General features: G+C 44.4%; 1 protein-coding gene and 1 pseudogene across 1 annotated transcript in view; one reads left to right on the top strand and one right to left on the bottom strand.

Moving 5' to 3' along the window:
- The window catches only part of LOC112062276 (TGF-beta-activated kinase 1 and MAP3K7-binding protein 2-like), a 27,764-nt pseudogene extending 21,007 nt beyond the window's left edge, over positions 1 to 6,757 (top strand).
- A 2,402-nt stretch (positions 6,758 to 9,159) lies between these two features.
- Positions 9,160 to 25,494, bottom strand: part of LYPD8 (LY6/PLAUR domain containing 8) — a 42,551-nt gene continuing 26,216 nt past the window's right edge. The window contains 6 exon segments of the mRNA XM_028498668.2: positions 9,160 to 9,430; positions 12,720 to 12,857; positions 14,164 to 14,325; positions 16,168 to 16,287; positions 16,685 to 16,755; positions 22,414 to 22,443. Of these exon segments, the coding sequence (XP_028354469.1) occupies positions 9,192 to 9,430; positions 12,720 to 12,857; positions 14,164 to 14,325; positions 16,168 to 16,287; positions 16,685 to 16,755; positions 22,414 to 22,443 (760 nt within the window). The 3' untranslated portion in view covers positions 9,160 to 9,191.

Here is a 25,494-nt window from a genome sequence, read left to right as displayed (position 1 = left end):
GAGGAAATGCTTTCAGTTTTTCACCATTGAGTATGATGTTTGCTGTGGGTTTGTCATATATGATCTTTATTATGTCGAGGTAGGTTCCCTCTATGCCCATTTTCTGGAGAGTTTTTATCATAAATGGGTGTTGAATTTTGTCAAAAGCTTTTTCTGCATCTATTGAGATGATCATATGTTTTTTTGTCCTTAATTTTTTACTATGGTGTATCACATCAATTGCTTTGCATATATTAAAGAATCCTTGCATTCCTGGGATAAATCTCACTTGATCATGGTGTAAGATCCTTTTAATGTGTTGTTGGATTCTGTTTGCTAGTATTTTGCTGAGGATTTTTGCATCTATGTTCATCAGTTATATTAGCCTGTAATTTTCTTTTTTGTGTGTGATGTCTTTGTCTGATTTGGTATCTGGGTGATGGTGGCTTCATAGAACGACTCTGGCAGTGTTCCTCCCTCTGCAATCTTTTGGAAGAGTTTGAGAAGGATAGGTGTCAATTATTCTCTAAACGTTTGATAGAATTCGCCTGTGAAGCCAACTTGTCCTGAACTTTCGTTTGTTGGATGATTTTTAATTACAGTTTCTGTTGCATTACTTGTGATAAGCCTTTTTATATTTTCTAATTCTTCTTGGTTCTTTCTTGGAAAATTGTACCTTTTCAAGAATTTCTCCATTTTATTGGCATATAGTTGTTTGTAGTAGGCTCTTATAATCCTTTGTATTTCTGCGGTGTCAGTTGTCTCATCTCCTTTTTCATTTCTAATTTTATTGATCTGTGTCCTCTCTCTTTTATTCTTGATGAGTCTGGCTAAAGGTTTATCAATTTTGTTTATCTTCTCAAAGAACCAACTTTTAGTTTTACTGATTTTTGCTACTGTTTTCTTCATTTCTATTTCATTTATTTCTGCTCTGATCTTTATGATTTCTTTCCTTATACTCATTTTGGGTTTTCTTTGTTCTTCTCGTTCTAGTTGCTTTAGTTGTAAGGTTAGATTATTTAAGTTTTTTCTTGTTTCTTGAGGTGAGATTGAACTAAACCTCCCTCTTAGAACTGCTTTTGCTGCATCCCCTAGGTTTTGGGTGTTCTTGTTTTCATTGTCATTAGTTTCTATGTATTTTTAAATTTATTTGTTGATTTCATTGGTGATCTCTTGGTTATTTAGTAGCGCACTGTTTAGCCTCCATGTATTTGTGTTTTTTACAGGTTTTTTTTTTCCTGTAATTGATTTCCAATCTCATAATGTTGTGGTCAGAAAAGATGCTTATAGGATTTCAATTTTGTTAAATTTTCCAAGACCTTATTTGTGACCCAAGATGTGATCTATCCTGGAGAATGTTCCATGTGTGCTTGAGAAGAAAGTGTGTTCTGCCAATTTCAGGTGGAATGTCCTATAAATATAAATTAAATCTATCTGGTCTATTATGTCATTTAAAGCTTGTGTTTCCTTATTTATTTTCTGTTTGGATGATCTGACCATTGGTGTAAGTGGGGTGTTAAAGTTCCCTACTGTTATTGTGTTACTGTTGATTTCCCCTTTTATGCCTGTTAGCATTTGCCTTATGTGTTGAGATGCTCCTACGTTGGGTGCATAAATATTTACAATTGTTATAGCTTCTTCTTGGATTGATCCATTGATCATTATGTAGTGTCCTTCCTTATCTCTTGTAACAGTCTTTATTTTAAAGTCATTTTATCGGATACGAGTATTGCTACTCCAGCTTTCTTTTGATTTCCATTTGCATGGAATATCTTTTTCCATCCCTTTACTTTCAATCTGTATGTGTCCCTAGGTCTGAAGTGGGTCTCTTGTAGACAGCATATATATGGGTCTTGTTTTTGTATCCATTCAGCCAGTCTGTGTCTTTTGCTTGGAGCATTTACATTCAAGGTTATTATTGATATGTATGTTCCTATTACCATTTTCTTAATTGCTTTGGGTTTGTTTTTGTGGGTCTTTTTCTTCTCTTGCGTTTCGTGCCTAGAGAAGTTCCTTTAGCATTTGTTGTAAATCTGGTTTGGTTGTGCTGAATCCTCTTAGTTTTTGCTTGTCTGAAAAGCTTTTGATTTCTCCGTCAAATCTGAATGAGATCCTTGCTGGGTATAATAATCTTGGTTGTAGGTTTTTCTCTTTCATCACTTTAAATATATCCTGCTACTACCTTCTGACCTGCAGAGTTTCTGCTGAAAAATCAGCTCAAAACCTCATGGGGATTCCTTTGTATGTTATATTTTGCTATTCCCTTGCTGCTTTTAATATTTTTTCTTTGTATTTAATTTTTGTTAGTTTGATTAATATGTGTCTTGGTGTGTTTTTCCTAGGATTTATCCTGAATGGGACTCTCTGCACTTTCTGGAATTGCTTGACTATTTCCTTTCCCATGTTAGGGAAGTTTTCCACTATAATCTCTTCAAATATTTTCTCAGACCCTTTGTTTTTCTCTTCTTCTTCTGGGACCCCTATAATTCAAATTTTGGTGCGTTTAGTGTTGTCCCAGAGGTCTCTGTGATTGTCTTCAATTCTTTTCATTCTTTTCTCTTTATTCTGCTCCTTGGCAGTTATTTCCACCATTCTGTCATCCAGCTCACGTATTCGTTCTTCTGCCTCAGTTATTCTGTTATTGATTCCTTCTAGTGTATTTTCTATTTCAGTTATTGTGTTGTTCATCTCTGTTTGTTTGTTCTTTAGTTCTTCTAGATCTTTGTTAATGTATTTTTCATTTCAGTTATTGTGTTGTTCATCTCTGTTGGTTTGTTCTTTAGTTCTTCTAGATCTTAGTTAAACTTTTCTTGTATTTTCTCAAGCTGTGCCTTCATTCTATTTCTGAGATTATGGATCATCTTTACCATCATTACTCTGAATTCTTTTTCAGGTAGGTTGCCTATTTCCTCTTCATTTATTTGGTCTTGTAGGTTTTTACCTTGCTCCTTCATCTGTGACATAATTTTTGTCATCTCATTTTTTTTTTGGTGGGTGGGATTGTGTTCCTGTCTTGCTGGTTGTTTGGCCTGATGTTTCCAGCACTGGAGTTTGTAGGCTGTTGGGTAGAGCTGGGTCTTGGTGCCAAGATGAGGACCTCCAGGAGACCTCACTCCAATGAATATTCCCTGGGCTCTGAGGTTCTCAGTTAGTCCAGTGGTTCAGACTCAGAACCCCCAGGCTTGTAAACCAAGATACCACAAGGTGCATGGGGCAGCAAAAAAAACATAAAGAAAAAGAAAAGAAAAAGAAAAGGAGCAGAACAATAACAAAAGTAAGAAATAAAATTAAATTAGAAAGCAAACATGTATGTTAGAAAGAATAAAAAAGTATATATATAGATGAAACAACAACTGGAAGGTAAAACGGAACCACAATAGTAAAAAAAGAAAAGAAAAAGAAAAAAAAGCAGGAAAAAAGGCCTTGGCTGTGGGGGGTGGGGAGGCGGGGCTTAAGTAGGGGTAGGGTTTAGGTGGTGGATGGGGCCTATGCTTAGGACCCACAGGGCCAGAAAAGACCCTGAGGGGGTGGGGGTGGGGCTTAAGCTCAATGCAGCCAGAGGGAACCAGGTGTGCCTCTGGCCTTGGAGGGGAGAGGACCAGGTCCAGGAGCCCAGCAGGCTTCCCAGGGCCAAGTGGGTGGGGGAAATGCCCAAGGCACCTCCCCTGATCCCCTGACCCCAGATGGTCCCTGCTGCACACCTCTCCTCCTCTTCCCCCCTCTTCCCTCTCTCCTACACCCTTAGGATCCCCACAGCCGAGGGGGCCTCGGAGGGCAGAGGACCAGGCCCAGGAGCACAGCAGGCTTCCTTGGGCCTGAGTGGGTGGGGGAAACACCCTCTGCACCTCCCCTGATCCTCCAATCCCAGAGAGCCCACCTCACCACCCGCCTCTCCTCTTCTTCCCCCGCCTCCCTCCTATGCCCCTAGGACCAGTGCGTCTTGGAAGGGGCCTCTGAGGGCAGAGGACCTGGCCCAGGAGCTCTGCAGGCTTTCTGGGGCCTGATTGGGCAGGGGAGATGCTAGGTGCACTCCCCCATGATCCTCCAAGCCCCTGAGGGCCTGTCCAGGCATGGGAACGCCTCCCCCCCTCTCAGCCACCCCTTAGGGGCGCTTGCTTGTCCTGTCCAGCCTCCACTTCTTCTCCCCCCTCACTCCCCCCTCATCCTACCCAGTTGCTTGGGGGTTACTACCATCTCCTTGGGTGTGGTGGTCCCTCACCTGTGTCCAGCAGGTGCCCTAGGTGTGGGGAGATGGGAACTCCACATCCTCCCCTGCCACCATCTTGACTCCACCCCTGATGGGAGCACGTTTGGGGACACCAGAATCCCTGGAATTACTTGACCCAAGTGGCTGGTCTCCCCAACATAAGAGCAACCATGTCCTGAGTCCACTGCCCATCTTGCTTGGGTCTTCCCTTCTCTCAACCTTCCTCACTCCCATGCTCACATCTACAGTCACACTTGGATGCTTAAGGTCCCTGCAGAATATATCAAGACCAGCATTCTTCTCACAGTCCCCTGGGGCATATTCACTCATCCAGTTAAAAACAGATATTGAAAAGAATCATAGTGATTAGTGGTTTTAGCTTTGGTTCAGTTCATATTTCAGATCAAGAATTATTTGAAGATTTAGTTCAGATTGTAGTTCAACTGAGAGGTGTGTGAACAAAGAATATTGCCTGCCACTTCAGTTAACAAAGTATGTTGTGACCATAAAGCCATCAGCCACTGCACCCACCCTTCTCCCCATCCCCACCACCCCACCCCGCCATAGTGTATCCTGAGGGGAATTCAGGAAGGAGAAAAACAGGATTATGGCCCTAGATAGTTAGGGTGCATATCAAAGGGATAATTTCAGTGAGCCCAGACTGTTGCATCTTCCCATACATAGAAAAGAAGTAAAATCATTAACTCGAGATGTTTGTTTTTTGTGATTAGCAGCAATCTTTTGATGTCCCACTACACAGTTTTATTTCAGCAAAAACTCCAAAATATCTTGGCTCTTCCCTGTCGACTGAAAAAAATGTACAATGTGAGAGTTGTGAGTTAAGTTTTATTGGGCCCAAAATGAGGACTATAGCCCAGGAGACAGCATTTCAGAGAGCTCTGAGAGGCTGCTCCCAAGAGGTGGGGGGAAGGTCAATATATATGTGATTTTGGTGAAGGGGAAGTACGTGCAATCCAGCACATATTTTTTGCAGAAGCTTTCTGCTAGTCCCATGAAGGTTATTACTACTAGTCACAAGGACAGACGTCACCATGAAGGATTTTAGTGCTTTTCTGGTTATGAGGAGATACAAGAATTGGGCTCATAAAATCGTCTCTTGAAAATATCTAACTATCTGAAGACTTGTTCTGCCAGTTTTTCCAGAGTACAGAGGGCCTCATTCCTGATCTCCACCCTGAACTCCTTTCAGGGGATGTTGAAGGTCAGCAGCTGTGGCAGCTCATAATTTGATCCTTGTAAAGGTAGATGGCAAGTGCCAATTTGTAGGTGACATCCCTTATCTCTTTGGAACAGTCCCTCAGAGAGATCTGAGAGGCTGTATCCCAGGCTTAAGTCCTCAGTAAGTTTGCCCAATAAAACATAATTCTCAGCTTTTAGGTTGTGCATTTTCTTTCAGTCGACAGGTGCTTTATCCAGTCCACAAAAAGAGAACCCCACACCCTCCTTCTGTCTTCCCGGCCCAGGAAGTGAGTGGGGTGGGGGGAGGAGGGCAGGGTGGAAGGGCTTGGAACCTGATGGAAACAGTCTCCTGACCTCCCCCTTCCATGGCGGCGGGGGGGGAGTTGTTGCTGGGAAGAACTGACCTCCCCAGGGCCTATGTTGCCCATAGCCTTGTGTCCAGGTGGTGCCAAATAGCAGCTCAGATCAATGGAATATAAGCAGAAAAGCTGCCTGTCACTTCCAGGTTGGGACAGTGGAGATGCAGGTGGGAACCTGGGGTTGGAGTAGAGTGGATTCCAAGGAGAGTGGGGGACCTTGGGTCTGAAGGGAGAGGGCTTCTACATCTTGACTGGAGGAGTGGTTACATGGGCACACTTGTCAAAACTCACTAGTTGGTACACATACATTTTGCTGTATGTAAATCACACAATATATGAATGAAGCTAATTCTAAAGAAAATAAAATAACCTGGGCAAAAGAGCTTTACCAACTGTAAAGAGCTGTGAAAGTCAGTGATTCATGATTTGTCCAACTGTACAATGTGAGTATAGAATTCTGTGGACCTCCTCAGACACAGGGCTTATGCTGGAGCCCAGGCTGGGACTAAGGAAGAATTGGCAGCAAAGTGCTTTATCTGGGTGGGAAGTCCTAGACCCTGCCCAGAAGACAGGAATCCAGAGTTAAGTGTGGACAGCCAAGGAAAGGAATGTAGACATTGAGCAGGAGTGGTGCTTTGCCCTGGTCCCTACTCTGGGTGAGGAAGCAGGAGCCAACAGTGCAAATAGAAGTGCATAGAATGGTGTGAATTACTCTCAATTACAGCAGCAGGACAGAGCATTTGCTCTGGGCATGTCCCTACTACTTCTCCATTTAAACTCCCTCCCTGTACTGTCTTTCTGCTGTCTTTCTACCTGTACCCTACAGTCTGAGAACCTCCCAGAATGGAAAACCAATCCTACTCCTACTTCTGTGCTTACCTCTGCGGTGGCCCTCTTCAGCCCTCGGTCTAAAGCCCAAGTCTTTCCAATGTGTGGAACCTCCTGGGATCCAGCCCTGCTCATCTTCCAGCTGCCTTCCCAGTCCTCAGCCCTGATTTCCATTCCTGTGTGACTCTTTGCAATTCCCCAAAAGTACCACTTCTTCTCATCGAACCTGAGCAGGGGAACTTCCAGGAGGTTCTAAGAGCAGGTCAGCTCTGGTGGTGCCCTTGGCTGCCTGGAGTCAGCAGCCACCTGAAGATGTAAGCAAGCTGTGCTGTGGCCTATGCCATCATGGTGGCAGCAGCCATGGAGATCTGGGGAGGAGATGAAAAGGGAGAGGGAATCCTGAGACACAGAAGCAGCTATAACCTCAGTGAGGTCAGCATGGTCTGAGAGAAGTGGGCCAGGGATGCACCTTCCACATCACTCTTTCTGGTAGTCCACTCTCTCCCTAGAGGATGGGGAGAGCTGCTTTCAAACTGGAGTCATCTGCATAGACTAGTATTTACTCCTTGACAAGGGGAACTATGTTGGCAGCTCTTACAACCACAGGCATCAAACATTATCACTATCTCTCTAGTAGTAGTGGGAAACTGAGGCATAGAGAGATGACATCTGTTGCCCAAGGTTCCAGGCCTGGAATTTGAAGCTATGCCTCTGGCTCTAGAGGCCATGCCCCTTACCACCAAGCCATACTGGCTCTGATCCTGGCACCCTGATCCTGCAAGGTGCATGCGGATAAACTACTTCCTCCCAGGCCATGTAATTGAGGCCTGGCCCCTGGGGCATGCTGCATGGTCCTCTAGACTCTCCGCATGTCAGCCAGCTGGATGCAGAACCCTTAACTAAGAGCCCAAGAATCCCAGAGGATGGGAGAACCATGGAATAGAAGGAGTCTGGCCCCTTCCTCACTCTCAGAGGGGAGCTGCCCAAGACAGCTGCCCAGTCAGGAACATCTATATGGGTTTAAATAACTGAGAAATCAACTTTCCTTGTATTAAACCCCGAAGTTTTTTTTTTAGTAAGATCTATTTGTTACAGCAGCACAACTTAGCTTATTATTAATTGCAAAGGAGAAAAACAGTAACTTTACAGTGGAGAAACCTGGCAGATATGACCTTAAACAAGCAATCAAGATTAACATCACCAGTTGATACGACATATCAACATCATGTAACTCCTGATAAGATGCACTGGGGCTCTGTACCCATGTTCCTTTCCATGCAAGGATACAAGACACATCATTTCTGTGGGATTCTTGCCAAAAAGACATAGCCTCAATCTTATCATGAGAAAACTTCAGACAAGCTCAAATTTCTGAAAAATAACTGGTCAATAAAATAGACTCCAGAACTGTCACAGAGTGTGGGAGACTGAGGAGACATAACAACTAAATGCAAAGAATTGGATCCTGGACCAGAGAAAGGACATTAGTGAAAACTGGCAAAAGTCAAATGAGGTCTGTTACTTAGCAGTATGGTTTCAACGCTAACTTCCTGGTTTTAGTAATTGCAGTGTGGTTATGTAAGATATGAATGTAAGAGGAAGGTGGGTGAGGGGGTACTAGAACCCTCTGAACTATTTTTGAAACTCTTTGAGAAATTTAAAATTATTTCAAAATAAAAAACTTAAATAAATAAATGAATAAATGAAAATGAATGTGGTGATGAGCTACCATCAGATGGCCTTTCTGGTGGCTTTGGTCTTAATCATCATCAGCAAGCCTGGACAATAAAGACCCACACTGGATTACCCCTTTAAAAGTTTTTATTACAGAAAACCCCATTCTTCCGAGTCCAGCTCAAGGCCCCCCTTATTTACTGAAACTGGGCTTCTGTGCATATTGGATTGAATGGTTTTCTTGCTCCCTGGGTATCTGCTATGGAGTTGAGGACTCTGCCTTTGATAGTAGTTCTCTGAGAGGAGGGGCTGGGCCTCTGTAGCCATGTTCCATTCTGCACAAGGCTAAGAGACACCTGGTCAGCAGGGCACTGACAGCATGATGCCCCTGCCTGGGAGGTTAGGCAGGGGAATCTGACAAATTTCAGCAACCCCTGTGCACCCCCTTTGGGTCTTGTGGGGACAGTGTCCTAGACAATGTCACTGTGGGCCTGAGACTACAGCCAGTACAATCGCTGAAGAGCCAAATATCAGTGCTGGGGTCAACACAGGGCACTATGGCTGGGGCCCCCCATGAGTGTGAGGATGGGGACAGTGGCATGTTGATCCCCAGAAGCGCAGGGCTGTAAGCAAAAGATGCCAGCGAGGTGGAAGGGTCTGCTTCTCAGAAGCAAATTAGACAGGGATCAGGGAGGTCCTGAGAGCCCACACACAAAGGTGCAAGGATTTCAAAGGCAAGTGACTGGGAGGTGGTGCTGGACAGTGGCTTGAAGGAAGCCCAGCCCAGAACTTATCAGGACAGATTTGGTCATTGAGTGAACCAATGCTTTAATAATAATAAAGAGTAATGTGGCTATCACAGGTCATTACTTGGAAGGCTGTGACTGCTACTGCTACTCACTGAGCAATTAAACAGGGGAGGGGAGGGTTTGAGGGTACAGATCTCAGAGCAGGAACCCCAGCAGGAGAAGGCTGGCAAGGGTCAAGGGTGTGAAGAAGACTGTAGAGCCAGTGTCAGGGGTAGTGCTCAGGGTAGTGGGAGTGGGTGTTGAGGAGGCATCGGAGCTGTCTCCACACTCAAACTTTAGGAAAGTGACTCCTCCAACCGTCCAATTTTCAGTAGCCAGGAACTCACAGGTGGAGTTGCTGACATTGGAGCAGCCTTTCAGCACGAGCTTCATCTCTGTGAATGCAAAAGAGACAGTAAGGAATTCACAGCCCCTTCGCCCTTCCTCCCTAGTCTTCTCAGTGACCTGCAAGAGCTGAAACAGGTCTGTTCCTGACACAGGAGCTTGGAAGAAGGAACCCAGGATCAAGAACACCAAATGGTAATGGCAGAGTGGCTGTGGAGGTGAAGGCCTAGATACCCTCTCCCAACTAGTCCTGGAGGAAAACTGAGGCTCCTGGAGGTGGACGCGAACCTGAGCTCATGGTTTAGGGCCAGAGCTGGACCTGGGACTGAACTCTTCAGTGTTTTCCTGAGTAGCTGGCAGGTGGTGAAATCCAGGGACAGGCTCAGACCCTCTGTAGTCCTCTGCTCTCAATCCAGGAGGGAGTCAGCACTTCAGAGCTGCTCCTGGCATCCCTTCCTCTAGGTTCTGCTTTCCATCCCCACTCCTCTCTGGATCTGAGTTCTCTCTGCCTGAGTTTTCCCTGAGAAGAGGGAAAAACAGCCAGAGGAGATGCAGAGAGACCTCTGTGTCTTAATTCTACATCTGTGTTGTGATGTGTTTAACCCTGTTTTAAGGTGCAGGTCCTAGGAAAAGACAAGGGAATTTGCAAAGAAGATGTGATTGTGATTGCAGCTACCTTTTACTGAGTACTTACTATGTGCCAGTATTGCTCTGTAGGCTGCAAGTCAAACAGCCCTGGAGGAGAGGCAGCTCACAGGGGAGGAAGGGGCTGGAGGAGGTGACTGGCTACTTGTTAGAGGCAGGGCTGCAATTTGAGTTCAAGACTGACTCCATACATGCTCTGAGAAGGAGGGGGAAACCGCCACATCCCAGTAAAGAAAGCAATTCATTGCTGCTTTAGAGCAAATATCAGTGCTGGAGGTTGAATTAGAGTGTGTTAGGAAGATGTGTTGCCTGGCACATGGCTACAGTATTTTTTTTACATCTTTATTGGAGTATAATTGCTCTACAATGGTGTGTTAGTTTCTGCTGTGTAACAAAGTGAATCAGCTATACATATACATATGTTCCCATATCTCTTCCCTCTTGCATCTCCCTCCCACCCTCTCTATCCCACCCCTCTAGGTGGTCACAAAGCACCAAGCAGATCTCCCTGTGCCATACAGCTTGGGCAAAAACAAAATCCTACATTTATGATGGCTTTGATCTGTCTGGCTTTCAGATTAAGTCAAAGCCTGGGACTTTGCAGACACCTGGGAATAGGGTGAGCAGAAAGAACATGTCCTTCGATGCCATCCTTGCCCTCAGACACACCTTTAGAATTAAACATCAGAGCTGTGTAAACATCAAGATCCTTAAATGCCTATTACTATGTGAAATAAGTCACTCTGAAAAGGTTACAAATGATATCATTCCAACTATATGACATTCTGATAAAGGCAAAACTATAGAAAGAGTAAAAAAATCAGAGGTTGCCAGTGGTTAGGGATGAATAGACAGAGTAAGAGGATTTTTAGGTCAGTGAAACTACAATACTGTGTATGATACTATAACAGTAGATACATGTCATTATACATTTGTCGAAACCCATAGAAGGTACATCACAAACAGTGACCCCTAATGGACTTTGGTTGATAACAATGTGTCAGTGTAGGCTCATGGATGGTAACAAATGTACCTTTTTGGTGGGTGATGTTGATAGTGGGAAACTATATATGTGTAAGGGAAAGGGGTATAGGAAAAATCTTTATATCTTCCTCTCAATTTTCCTGTGAATCTAAAACTGCTCTAAAAAATAAAGTCTATATTTTTAAATGTTAAAAGAAGTTCAGAAGTGTGATGCTTGGCCCCGCTAAGAAATCTGCAATTACAATTAAGCATCGATTTCTGATACTATAATTGCCACTTAACAAAAGTTGAAATCAAATTGTACCTGGATGTTAGTGCTCTTAAACTCATTAATCTAAGTCATATTGTGGCAGAGACTGACTGGCTGTTCATTTTAGCTTCGTTTCCTTTCTTGCTGGGCCACCGCTAGGTCTGGGTTCCAGCCAACAGAAGGTGGAAGGGAGTGATGCACTCACTTCTAGGCGTTGCCTGTAAAAACCTTCCTGCTTTCCCCACTCCTTCTCTTCCCCCACCTGGTGGCAAGAGACGTAAAGAATACAGAAGAGGGGGCTTCCCTGGTGGCGCAGTGGTTGCGCGTCCGCCTGCCGATGCAGGGGAACCGGGTTCGCGCCCCGGTCTGGGAGGATCCCACATGCCGCGGAGCGGCTGGGCCCGTGAGCCATGGCCGCTGAGCCTGCGCGTCCGGAGCCTGTGCTCCGCAACGGGAGAGGCCTCAGCAGAGGGAGGCCCGCATACCAAAAAAAAAAAAAAAAAAAAAAAAAAAAAGAATACAGAAGAGAACTGCCAAGTCCTGAGTGGGTAGGGGCCAGAGCCTCAAGATGGAAGGAACCCAGGGCCCTGGACTCTGCCATAAACTGCACCATGAGCAAGAAATAAACATATGTTGCATTGAGCCATAGGACTTGGAGGTTGCCCTTTAACAGTAATTAACTTACCCTAATTAATAAATGTATTATTTAAATATTCAGCTGTAATATTTGTCTGAATATTTAAGGAATAATATTTATTGGTTTTATATTGTATGATGGTTAATTTGTATCTCATAATGGTTAATATCAAATTACTTTTGTAGAAAAGAACAGTTGGTTGGATATTTTTTTTGAGAGAGATCATCAGTATTGTTCATTTTCAAGTTTACAATGACTTTTTTTAAAGTATGAAATGCTGTATTGTTTGTACACCATCACCACAGGGAAATAGATCATGGCTAAAATGTTAAATAGAATTTTTTTATTTTGTTGTTGTTGTTCTTTTTTCAATTGGTTGGATATTAAAGCCCCATTTGACTCTTCCTTCCAGGTGACTCAAGCTGTCATAAGCCAATACCTCTCAGTGACATGCAGAGAAGGGAAGTGTACATATAAAACGAAATAAAAGTCAGACCCACCCATACCTACAGAACAGCTCACCCTAGTAAAGAAATAAATGCCAGGAGTGACATGATGCCCTTAAACAAGCCTGGCTTGATTACAAGCCATAAGAGAACAGGGTTCAAGAGACCGACAGCCCAGGAGGAATGAACTCTGGACTGAGGTGGCAGAAATAGCAACCAGCTCAAAGCTACATTAACAGCCTCACTATCTCAAAGACATCCTGACCTTATTCCATCTTCCTACTAACCTCCTCCAGGCCTTTTTTGTTAATCCAAAATTTATGATCCAAGGCATGACATGTTTTAAACTCAAGTCCCATAAAAAGGAAATGACATACCATTCTTAAATTCTACGATTAGATTGACACATCTTTCTTCTTTATAACATTTCCAGATTGTCTCATTACAGGAAGTTTCATTAGATCCATAACATGCAAGGCACTCTGTGTTGCTGGACACCTCTTCCTGTGGGGGATCTGGGTAGAGTAAGTCATTAATTCAGAACAGTGTTATCACAAATATCACGGTACTGCCTTGGGTGGAAGGGGAAAGGCAGACAAAGACGCTAGCCAGAGAGACCTCTCAGGGTCTCTCTGCATTCTCAGGAATCTCAGATCCTGCCATAAAAATACCAGTCATCCCATCCCATGTCCCACCAAAATATTTACAGCACACAACCTCACAGACCTGCCCTTACAGACCATCCAGTCTTCAAGAACTGTGGTCAGTGAGGGTGTTAGGATGAGGAGGGAAAGGTAAGATTTTGAGCTAAAACCAACCTATAGCTAATGTCAACAGTAGCCAGCTATTCTGAACATTAGCCAACAGGTGTGTGACTATTACTAAATCTAGTTCTGAGTAAATGAACACAGGCCATTATTTAACATTGTGACTTGGATAAAAAAAATTATATTGAGACTCAGCTCTGCTATTAATAAACCATGCTCTATGACTATGGCCACATTTTCTCCTCTTCAAAAAGAAGGCTTTGATCTAAGCCAACAGTTCTCAAATGGTGGTCCAGGGACTCCTGGGAATCCCTGAGACCCTTTCAGGGAGTTCACTAGGTCAAAATCATTTTCATGATAATACTAAGATGTTCTTTGCTTCTTTTACTCTCTTTCTCTCATGAAAATACAATGGAGTTTTCCAGAGGCTACATGACATGTGAGATTGCAACAGACTAAGAGAACAAGCAAATCTGAGAACCCAGCTGTATTCTATTAAACCAGAAATTAAGGAGCTTTGAGAAAACATGTAGCAATGCTATTCTTCCCACTAAATATTTTTTGTTTTGGAAAATAGTTATTTCTATGTAAAAGAAAATGTTATTAATGGTAACATGTAATGAGTTTTATTATTTTTAGTGAACTAATAAATATTTTTAAAATTTCTTAGGCTTATTTTTAATACAGTAAATATTGATAGATATAGTCCACAGAAACAAACGTTATTTGGAGTCCTCAATAATTTTTAAGACTTAGAGTCTTGAAAGAGGTCCTGAGGCCACACAATTTGAAAGCTACTAATGAGCATCTAGTACCCTCCCACACATCTCAGAGTGCTGTGATTTCTGTCCTTACTGAGAAAGGGGAAAACATGGTAGTAGCGCTGGTTTTCCTCATTTATTTCTCAAGTAGTTGTTGTATGTCAGCTGTTAATGTTACCCAAATATGCACTGAAGTGCCTAGACTTAAGATGTCCACCCAAGAGTGAGAACCATAGGTGGTGAAGGAAGGGACGGAGCTGGGAAGACAGAGGAAGGATGTGGCCAGCACCCACCTATGGTGTCATTGGTGTCATTGCACGCCTTTCCTTGGCAACACTGGCTTGCAAAATGAAAGCTTTCATTAGCAGATACGTGGACTGTGAAGGTCTCAACCATGCCCTCGCTGCAATTATCCACAGAGCAGGCCTTATCCTCGTACAATGTGATGTTTTCTCCTACACAAAGGCAAACACAGACTGTCAGTCCTGGGTACAGAGTGTTCAGGGAGGGCAAAGGTCCTGAAGAGCAACTGCTTTAGGCAAGGGCAGAAAACACACCCTCAGCTCAATGTAGTTTGGGGGACACTGGAGAGGGTTTCCTGCAGAGAAAAATCCTTCTCCGTGAGGTAGTTCCTTTGTTTAGCAGGAGATTATCAGAGATGCAGCTTAAATTCCAGATGAAAGGCTGATGGGGAGCTTAGAAGTGGGTGGTTCAGGCTGACACACCCAGAGCCCACTGAACAGTCTTAGCATCTCTCAATATAGCCAAGTAGATGTGATGGGTCTATGTGCAACACGATGTTGAACCTGAAGTTAATCAAGCTTCTAGACCAGAGCTATCCAATATGGTAGCCCTAGCTGTATGTGGCCACCTACAAATCAGTCCTCAGTCACACTAACCATATTTCAAGTGACCAATAGCTACATGTGGCTACCATATAGGACAGCATTGACATAGACATTAACATCACTAAAGAAAGTTCTACTGAACAGCATGAGTGCAGTTTACAGGAACTACCAGGAGTAGGGGAACAAGTGAAATGACATCACAAAGAAGCAATCAAACAAAGCCAGAATATAAGACAGCTACAGGATAAATGGCCCCATTTCTCCAACAAATCAATGGGATTGAGCAAAGAAAGTGATATTCGTTATTATTAAACAAATTAGACACAATAGACCTAATAGCAAAATGCAATGTGAGGATTTTGTTTGGATCCAAATTCCAATGCATCTACTATAATACATCTTTGAAACACCTGGAACATTTTTAAGGTGGCCTGGGTATTACAAGAGATTTTTAAATTATAGCTAATTTTCTTAGGTGTGATAATTGTATTATAGTTATATAAAAAGGGGGGGAAAGTTCTTATCAGAGATGAATAGTGAAGTGTTTATAGGGGAAATAACATGCTCTCTAGGTTTGCTTTAAAATATTATGGGGAGAGGGTAAATTAGGAGTTTGGGATGAAAATATACACATTACTGTATATAAAATAAATAACCAACAAGAACCTACTGTATAGCACAGGGAACATACTCAATATCTTGTAATAACCTATAATGGAAAAGAATCCATTTTCCTAAAATGGAAAACAATTCATATATGTGTGTGTGTGTGTGTCTGTGTGTCTGTGTGTGAATCACTTTGCTGTACACCTGAAACTAACACAACATTGTAAATCAACTCTATTTCAATAAAAATTTTAAAAATAAAAATAAAATACTATGGGGAAAAAATAGCAAAATATTAATTGTTGACACAGGATGGTGGTTACATGGCAGTTCATTATAGTCTTCTTCCTGCTTTTGTGTATGTTTGAAATGTCCATAATAAAAAGTTTAAATAAGTCAACATGCTCCGAGAGAGAGGTAACAATCATGCCAGCAGAATACCCTGGAAGGAAGTCTGAGTGAAAATATGTTGGATCTGGAACAGGAAGGAACACTGAGAAGAGGGAAAGGGGGGCAGAAAATGGAAAAATGAAAACACCTAGAGCAAATTGCCTGCTTTGTAATTTAGCTAAGAGCTGCCCCTGCTTCTCACGTTCACTAATACAGGTCTAGCATGAAGTTTGAGTCAGGGGCAGCAATTCCAAGGAGCCACAGGGCTTGTCTGCTTGCTGGGCTCTACCACTGTTACTGACTCCTGCATGCTGCTTCTCCTGAGAGGTGCCTTCATGACTCCCTCTCTCCTTGCACAGCCCAGCCTTAGCCTTGCTTTCCTGGCCAACCCCTCCAGCCACCTGCCCTGTGCAAGTTCCAGAAATGGGAATAATGAGCATCCCCCAGGCTCACCTAGAGAAAAGTTCATCAAGAAATTGGTACAGCTGATACTGGCATTTGTGGGACACTCAGTGGCATTTCTGTCAACACAGGAGTCTGTCAACGAATTACACTGCACACAACTCAAGGATTCTGGGAAGACAAGATGTTCGGCATCGTCAACATTCAGGAGACATTTATAGAGTGTGCTCTGGCCAAAGCACTGCACTCACCTCAGGGTAAAAGAATAGCCAAGACGGCATCCCTTCCCTCTGGGGTCCCCCAAACATTAAGCTGTGAGGTGGAGCCACCCCCATTAAGTTTATCCCCACTGTCCACCATTCCCCAGTGGGAAGACCCAACCTTGACCCACAGCACTGAGTGGTACCACAGGGGGCAGTGTGCACAGAGAGGTCTCATAGCCTCCACTGCCCACACCTTGACATGAGAGGTCACATGAGGGGATCCCAGGGCATCAAGAGTGAGAAGACCATGGTGAGGTGGAAAAGGGGGTCTTCATTCCAAAAGGGGGCCATGTGGTTTCCCTCACCTACAGCTGCAACCGTGAGCATGACGATGATACCAGCAAAGAGGAAGCCCTTCATGGTGTTGGACATTTGGCTCTTGAGGACGAAGACTGTGGCTGCAGAGCCTTAAGCCAGAAGAGACACAAAGAAGGCAGTCTGGGGAATCAGAAGGCTGCTGGGGAGTGATATTCCCTAGGGTTGCAATCAAACTTCAACAGACCCAGCCCATCCCTGTGACAGAAGGAATCAGCATCCTCAGCTGGGAGCACCGAGCCAAGATGCAGATTCCACCCTGCCCTTATACACACAAAAGTCTGGGTTTTCCCAATCCTAGATGCCTGCAAAGGCATCCACACACAGGTACAAAACACAGCCCAGGGCATTTCCTACAGAGCCAATATGGGTACAAAATGGAGTAGAAAGATGACTGCCAACCCCACTGAGGATGGGGGTCCAAGAAGAAAGCTGGGCTCTCATGTCCCAGAGCATAATGTTCATCCTGTAGGTGGTATCTTGCCACATTCACATAATGCACTTAGGAGCTCTGTCTCTGCCATCGCCACTCCAACAAGCAGGCACATATTGAGCACTTACTCTTGTTCCAAACACTTATGTGCATTAATTCACGTAATTCCTCCACCCAGCAGGTAGGTACTATTATTAGCATCACCCTCATTTCAAAGGGGAAATCAAGCCCCAAAGAGGTTAAGTAAAGCACTCAAAGTCAAGGTTGCACTCCTGGGAGGGGTTAGAGCTGGATTTGGCCCAGGCCTCTAACCACACTGCCTCCAACACACTTGACTCCCAAAACCCCAGACCTGGACACACTCAACCTACAGAGCTCAATCAGAAGCCCCAGCACACTTCTGACTGGCCTGTCATCAATCTCTCTGCACATGAAAGTCATCTAATAGCTAAGGTTTAGCTGTATTTATTAAGATCCTGGGAGTTTGGAGTTAGCAGATGTAAACTATTATATATAGGATGGATAGACAACAAGGTCCTACTGTATAGCACAGGGAAGTATATTCAATATCCTGTGATAAACCATAATGGAAAAGAATATTTTTTTAACATCTTTATTGGAGTATAATTGCTTTACAATGGTGTGTTAGTTTCTGCTGTGTAACAAAGTGAATCAGCTATACATATACATATGTCCCCATATCTCCTCCCTCTTGCGTCTCCCTCCCACCCTCCCTATCCCACCCCTCTAGGTGGTCACAAAGCACAGAGGTGGTCTCCCTGTGCTATGCGGCTGCTTCCCACTAGCTATCTGTTTTACATTTGGTAGTATGTATAAGTCCATGCCAGCTGGGATGAAGTGAAAAGAATATTTTTTTAAAAAGAGTGTCTATATATGTATAACTGAGTCACCTTGCTATACAGCAGAGAGTGGCACAACATTGTAAATCAACTATACTTCAATTAAAAAAAAAAAAAGATCCTGAATCAGAGCTCCTAGAATTTTAATTTGCCCGTGTATCAAAGCAGCATGGAAGGGGAATGTCTGGCTCTGTACTGAACCCTTATTCATCATTAGCTCATTTATACTATGAATAGTAACCAGGAGCTACATGTGGCTACTTACCTTTGGATTCATTGAAGGAATAACAAGGAAAGATACTGTTTCTCAGTCACCAGCCATGTTCCAGTGCTCAGTGGCCACATGTGGCTGGTGGCTACTGTATTGGTCAGTGCAAGTATGGAACAAGTCCCAGGGCACAGTGCTGCTGTAAAGATTTTTGCCCACTCCACAGCTGAGAAAACTGCAGACGGAGGGATAATGGAAGCTGCCCAAGCTCACCCAGCTTGTAAGACAAAAAGTGGGACTCCATTCAGGGTCCTTCCAGGTCCAAAGCCGAGTTGTACCATAATAGCTGCCACTTACTAAGGAGCAACCGACTTTCACTGGGGCGTTGCAGGCCACTGCCCGCATCTCACCTCACCACACCACAGACACATGCTCCCCCACATACACACCACACCACACATACACATACATACACACCACACCCATACATACACACCACACACACACACACACACACACACACACACACACAAACACTATGATTCCCTAGTTAACTGATTAAGAGTCGGTGAAAAGAAAGAGAAACTAGCCCCAATGGAGGGAGACAGACAGCCCATCAATTATCTAATGGCCCCAATATTTAGAGATCCTAGGAGAAAAATAAAGTACACACCACACCCATACATACACACCACACACACACACACACACACACACACACAAACACTATGATTCCCTAGTTAACTGATTAAGAGTCGGTGAAAAGAAAGAGAAACTAGCCCCAATGGAGGGAGACAGACAGCCCATCAATTATCTAATGGCCCCAATATTTAGAGATCCTAGGAGAAAAATAAAGTATGTTTGGTTTGAAGCTTGTGGCAGATGTTCTGTGCATTGCACCCTGCATCCTCCAATGCCCAGTCACCACTCCAGGCCCAGAACCCCAGTAGAGAGAGAGGTTCAGGGGTTGGGCCTCCTGGGAAGGGCCTCTCAAGCCTTGTAGGTGTAAAGGAAGAGGAGATGGGAGGGCAAGAAATGAGGGTAAAGAGTCCACAGCAGCCACATCAGTTAAGTGCACAAATCACCTCAGCCCTGTGGTAGAGACCTGATGATTAGCCTCATTTTCAGAGGGAAATAATGGAGGCCCAGAGAGGTCAGGACCCTACCTACGGACATGTAGCAGAGAGGCAGATCTTGGAGGTGGTGGGACCCAGGGCCCTGTGCACAACCTCTGCAGGAGAGAGGAGCCAATGAGCTGGGGGTCAGGGCAGAGGCCCATAGGGAAAATGAGACCAAGTGCATCTGTACACCCCTTTGCAAAGTCCTTCCTATTCATCTTATTGTTGGATATTTTCAGCTGTCTGAGAGGGTCTTACCTCAATTGTTCTCATCTTACACAGAGGAGCAAGAGCTCACAGACGCTGTGAGAAGGACACAGCACCACACACACACACACACACACACACACACACACACACACACATACAGAGCAAAACCCAGCGTCTCTCCACTCCAGCCTTCCCCTTCCCGGGCACTGCTGGAGGAGCAAGAGAATTCCAGGAGAATGCTCTGGACCCCAGCCAGCACTGAATGCCCTTCCCCTGCTTTCAGCTTCTCCCAGGCTGGGTCCTGTCTCACAGCCCAGCCCCAGTCCCTTACCTTCTCTGTCTAGCCCAGAGATTGCCCCGAAGAAGGTGGATCCCGGCAGAAGGTTGGAGAAGGTGTGTGAGGGCCCTTATATAGCAGGTGGTTGCACAGTCAGAAAGCACAGCCGCCTACAGGGAGGGGCTTCTGGGCCAGACTGGGCCCTGCTCAACCATAGGGATATAGGTGGCTTAACCCTAGGCAGCTATGACGTTGGTCAACTCTCTGAAGATTCCAGGAATTGGGAGAAACTTTGGTCAAGACCTGCCTTTGGCAAAATGTGCAAGGGAGTAAGGTGTGTCCCTGGCACTGTCTCATGTTGGCTGTCACCCACCAGATGGATTCTATGACCGGTTAATGTGTCACAAGCATCCCCTTATGCCAACCTGGTAAAGCTGTCACCTTGATTAACCCATTTACAGCTGAGGAAACCAAGGCACGTAAGAGAAACATAACAGATTTGCCCAAGGTTACACAGCTGGGACAGAGTCAGAACTCAGAATCAGGTTACATGGGGTTTGTGTGGCTCGGGAAAGGGTCTCAGGTCCCCTTGGGAAAGTGTTTGAACGTCACTAAGTCTCAGGGTCCTACAGACAAGACGAGGATAAACTTACTGTGTAACCTTACAGGGTAGAGGGACCACAAAGCCCCTGCATGCAGGATGCCCTATGCACCTCAGTGAGGGGCCTACAGGTACAGCTGCTGCAGCTTCCCACACCCCAGGCAGTTTGTCTGGCAGTGCTGTCTGGGCAGCCACTGTTGGTGAGAGCTCAGGTCAGCCCAGGATTCTCCCAGCCCCGCCCTCACATTGTGCTGTGGGTGCTCCTGGCTTTGAATGTGGATTTGAGTTCCCTTCCCTCCTGCCGTTCCTGCCACTTCAGATATTCACACTCACTCACACACACGCAGGCACGTGCACACACTCATACACACTGTCACACACACACGGGATGTGTGGGGAACTGAGGATTCAGGGGTTGGGGGTAGGCATCACACCAACACCTCCAGCCTACCGTTAAACCTTAGAGTCCCTGCTCTTGAAAATACTCCTTGTTCACTGCTGCTCACTCTGTGCTGGTCTGTGGCTCAGCTCTCCCTCTTTCCCCAAACTCATGCATTTATTCAATATATTTGGAGGACCCGCCATGCATCAGGCCCACTCCAGGCATTTGGGAGGTATTTGAGCAAAGAGACAGAGACTTTGCCTTCCTGGAGTGTAGTCTAGAGGGGGAGACATGATATAAACAAAGTGATAAATAAGCAAATTACAGGGTAGATTAGAATGTGGTGACTGCTCTGGCAAAGAGACAGAGAAGAGCAAAGGTGAGGGATCAACCATGCTGGGAGAAAAGGGGGCACATGATTCCATTTTAAATAGAGAGGTCTGCATTGGTCTCATGGGGAAGGCAAAATTTGGGTCATTTCTATAAGCAGAGCCTCTGGTCTTCTCTTGTTTTCTCCTTTCTTCCTCTTCTGTCATCAGTCTGACTACAGCAGCAATTTCCAAAACAAAGGTAGTTCTCTCCCTAACAGAATACTATTCAGTCTTCACCATAGCCAGCTGGCAGGGCCCAGTGGGGGAAGTGGAAGCAGGAGCAGCCAATGGGACGTGGGTGGGAGAGGGTCTGAGGATAGAGGAGTTGAAGAGCCCACATATGCTGCCTTTGAGATAACAGCCCTGGGTGTGTGTGTGTGGGCGGGGCGTGTGTGCTCCAGTGTCTAGCTAAGGACAGACAGAAAAATCAATCTGATCAATGTTAATTCTTTTCGGAAGACACCAGATACCCAGGAAGGTCTGGGTCTGAATACAGACTTTGCTCCTCATGTCCCGTAAGTTACATACTAAACTGGCTTGCTGGTCCTGAGCTCCCCATCTGTAAAAAGGGAACACCAGCCTCAAGAAACACCTGCTGATTATTTCATCCTGGAATCCTTACCCTGTTCCATTGTGTTTTTTCCAGTGTCATCTAACAGTAATGCCATGGGGGCATTTGATCATGTGTGAAGCAATGGCAATCCCTGAGCTGGGCTGTGCATGGCCACTCACAGCAGGCCTGGGTCTGCCCCTCCCAAGGGCCTGGGCAAGATGAGTATCATTATCCCTTTGACAGATGAGGAGACTGAGCCACAGAGAGGCCTCTCTTCCAGGTCTTCAGATACCAGGGCCAACAATCTTTCTATTCCAACACAGCTTATGTGGGACCAGCCTCTGCCCATAGAGTTGAGAATATCTACCCAGCTCTCCTCCTCCCTGTTCCAGGGTCACCTCTCTGTCATCACTGTGGGGCTATCAGGGTCCAAGGGCTGGGATCAGTCACAAGGTATTATAAGAAAACACCCTGCTAAAGCAAACCCTCCTGACTAGCCAAGAAGTCCAGGGACCCAATAGAAAAAGGGTCTCAACACACATCCCAACTTTTGCTCTTAAACTAAAGACAGTGGGCACACCTCAGTCACCCTGGCTCCATTATCCCCTTAGAAGAGGACAAGGCTGGCTGTCCTTATGACCACTCTGTGGGGCAATCTGGGACTCACTTGGATCCTGGAGAGTCATCCTAGGGTGTGAACCAGAACCACTGTGGGAAAGGGGCTTCTCCCTTTTCCCTCGATCATTAGCAGACAAAGCTTTGAGGTGAGTTCTAGGGGAGTCCACTCTGTTTTGGAATAAACATGCAGAGGTGTGCAGGATCAGGGCAGGATGGCCAGAGCAGGAACTCCAACAGGTGTCCAAGCCGAGAGCTAAGCAAAGGGTTCAGTCGAGAACCTCCACCCCTGCTTCATCTGCTCTCCATCTATGTTTGCTTCTGGGAGCTTTCATTGCCTGGCTTGTTCCTGCACCTTGGAAAGGTGAGAACAGGCTAAAAATAATGAAATTACTGTCCCTAACGGCAGGCACCATGCAGGAGAAATGTGCATGACGTGAGAGATAGTCCATGCTCCTGAACAGTCCATGCTCTGTGTAAGATGGTAAGCCTCTGAGTCTTGAGTTCCCCTTTTGTCAAATGGGAAAAGCATTGCCATTCACTCCTTAAGAGTAATTCTGAGAGTTAAAGGAGATCACTTGGACAGACACTTCGTATACATCCATCATGTTGTAGGGGCTCCAAAAAATGATTACTCCCATTACAGTCACTGCTCCTAGAGTTTGCACCAGTGACACCACAGCCTAGGGGGACACACCAGGTCACATAGGGCAGGAGTTAAGGTGGGGCCCGACCTCAGAGCACGCTGCTGCCACCTACAAATCGATTGAGCCTGTACCATTAGTTGCATGTTCTCTGAGTCTCAGTTTCCTCACCTGAGAGAAAAGGGACATCCACAATATCCAACTTTTCATAAAGTTTAAGAGGAAACACATGGCGCTCTTTGCACGGGACATACACTATTATAAATTTGGTCCAAGGAAATTTTGCTTTGTTTACCATCAACTCAGTCACTGACAGTTTTCCTGGGCTTTCTTTGTGGCAGGCAACAAATCAATGTCTAGGACCAAATCAGTAATCATCTCAGGACATTTTCAATAGGACCATCTCTCAAAAAACTCCAGGCTCTAAATATATTTTAAGAATTATTGCATCCGACATTATAAAACCAGTTTGTCTGCCTCATCTACTAATGTGAACTTCCACTGGGTTGGTGAGAAAGGACAAAAAAACAACAGACGGACCTGGTTTGACACCCTTCTACACCAGTTATTAGCTGTGTAACCTGTTTAGGATTCTCAGTATCTCCATCAAAACAAAGGGACAGAGATGTTCATGGCTGCTCATTCACATGGTGGCTGACACACAAAGAATGGCAGCTGCCTTCCCCCCATCCTTTCTCTGACAATTGAACTTTAAATGTCCTCATTTATTCAACAAGTATGTGTTTGGGCATTTACTCTATGCCAGACACTGGGTAGTGTGGTAACAAAGTTAATGAGACATATGAGTTCCTCGCCATCCCTAAAACTTTAAGCTAATAACAACTACAAACAAACAAGGAAACATTTTTTAACAGGCAAATAAAGATAATTGCAAATTGAAGATTTGTTATGGAAACAAAATGGTAACTGAGTTAGGAAAGAATAGGGTTGAGGCGGGAAGACCTCTCCAAGAGGTGAGAAGGAAACAGGCAAGAGAAGAGGGAGGTCGATGTCTCCCAGAATAGAACAAAAAACATGAGCAATAAAGGTTCCTCAGTGAAGAACATGCCTTGCTGAAGGAACTGGCAAAAAGGCACACCAGTGTATTGAAGAATCACAAGGTTACGTCCACACCTTACTCAGCTCATTTCAACATTTTATGTTGGTTCTTCTCACAAACAGCTTCGATGAAGTGCAAAGAGCACCAGGCTTTTTGACAGAAAATGAGAGTTCAAAACCTAGTTTTGAAATTTACTAGTCAGGTGTTAACTTTTATCCATGAGTCACAATTTCCTTATATAAAATGGTAAAATTAGTAATACTTACCTGGGAGAAAATGGATGGTGACTCACTGCCCTTCATTCATGAAATAGAATGGGAAACAATAAATTTGTCACCGGTTTCATCATTGCTAACAAATGTGGTAGGTGAGCACAGGCTCAGAAACAAGACATATCCCTTACAGACCATGTCAAGGTTATTTTTTTTTTTACATCTTTATTGCAGTATAATTGCTTTACAATGGTGTGTTAGTTTCTGCTTTACACCAAGTGAATCAGTTATACATATACATATGTTCCCATATCTCTTCCCTCTTGCGTCTCCCTCCCTCCCACCCTCCATATCCCACCCCTCTAAGTGGTCACAAAGCACCAAGATGATCTCCCTGTGCTATGCGGCTGCTTCCCAACTAGCTATCTATTTTACATTTGGTAGTGTATATATGTCAATGCCACTCTCTAACTTCATCCCAGCTTACCCTTCCCCTCCCTGTCTCCTCAAGTCCATTCTCTACATCTGTGTCTTTATTTCTCTCCTGCCCCTAGGTTCTTCAGAACCATTTTAATTTTTAGATATTATTAGATTCCATATATATGTTGTTAGCATACGGTATTTGTTTTTCTCTTTGCTCTGTATGACAGACTCTAGGTCCATTCATCTCACTACAAATAACTCAATTTCATTTCATTTTATAGCTGAGTAATAATCCATCATACATATGTGCCATATCTTCTTTATCCACTCATCTGTTGATGGACACTTAGGTTGCTTCCATGTCCTGGCTATTGTAAATAGTGCTGCAATGAACATTGGGTACATGACACTTTTTGAGTTATGTTTTTCTCAGGGTATATGCCCAATAGTGGAATTTCTGGGTCATATGATAGTTCTAATTTTAGTTTTTGAAGGAACCTCCATACTGTTCTCCATGTGGCTCTATCAATTTACATTCCTACTAACAGTGCAAGAGGGTTCCCTTTTCTCCACACCCTCTCCAGCATTTATTGTTTGTAGAATTTTTTGATGATGGCCATTCTGACCAGTGTGAGGTGATACCTCATTGTTATTTTGATTTGCATTTCTCTAGTGATTAGTGATGTTGAGCATCCTTTCATGTGTTTGTTGGCAAATCTATAGATCTTCTTTGGAGAAATGTCTGTTTAGAGCTTATGCCCATTTTTGGATTAGGTTTTTTGTTTTTTTGATATTGAGCTGCATGAGCTGCTTGTATATTTTGGAGTTTAATC

Source organism: Physeter macrocephalus, chromosome 2 (assembly GCF_002837175.3).
Source record: "Physeter macrocephalus isolate SW-GA chromosome 2, ASM283717v5, whole genome shotgun sequence".
NCBI lineage: Eukaryota > Metazoa > Chordata > Mammalia > Artiodactyla > Physeteridae > Physeter > Physeter macrocephalus.
This window is presented reverse-complemented; position numbering and strand designations above follow the sequence as displayed.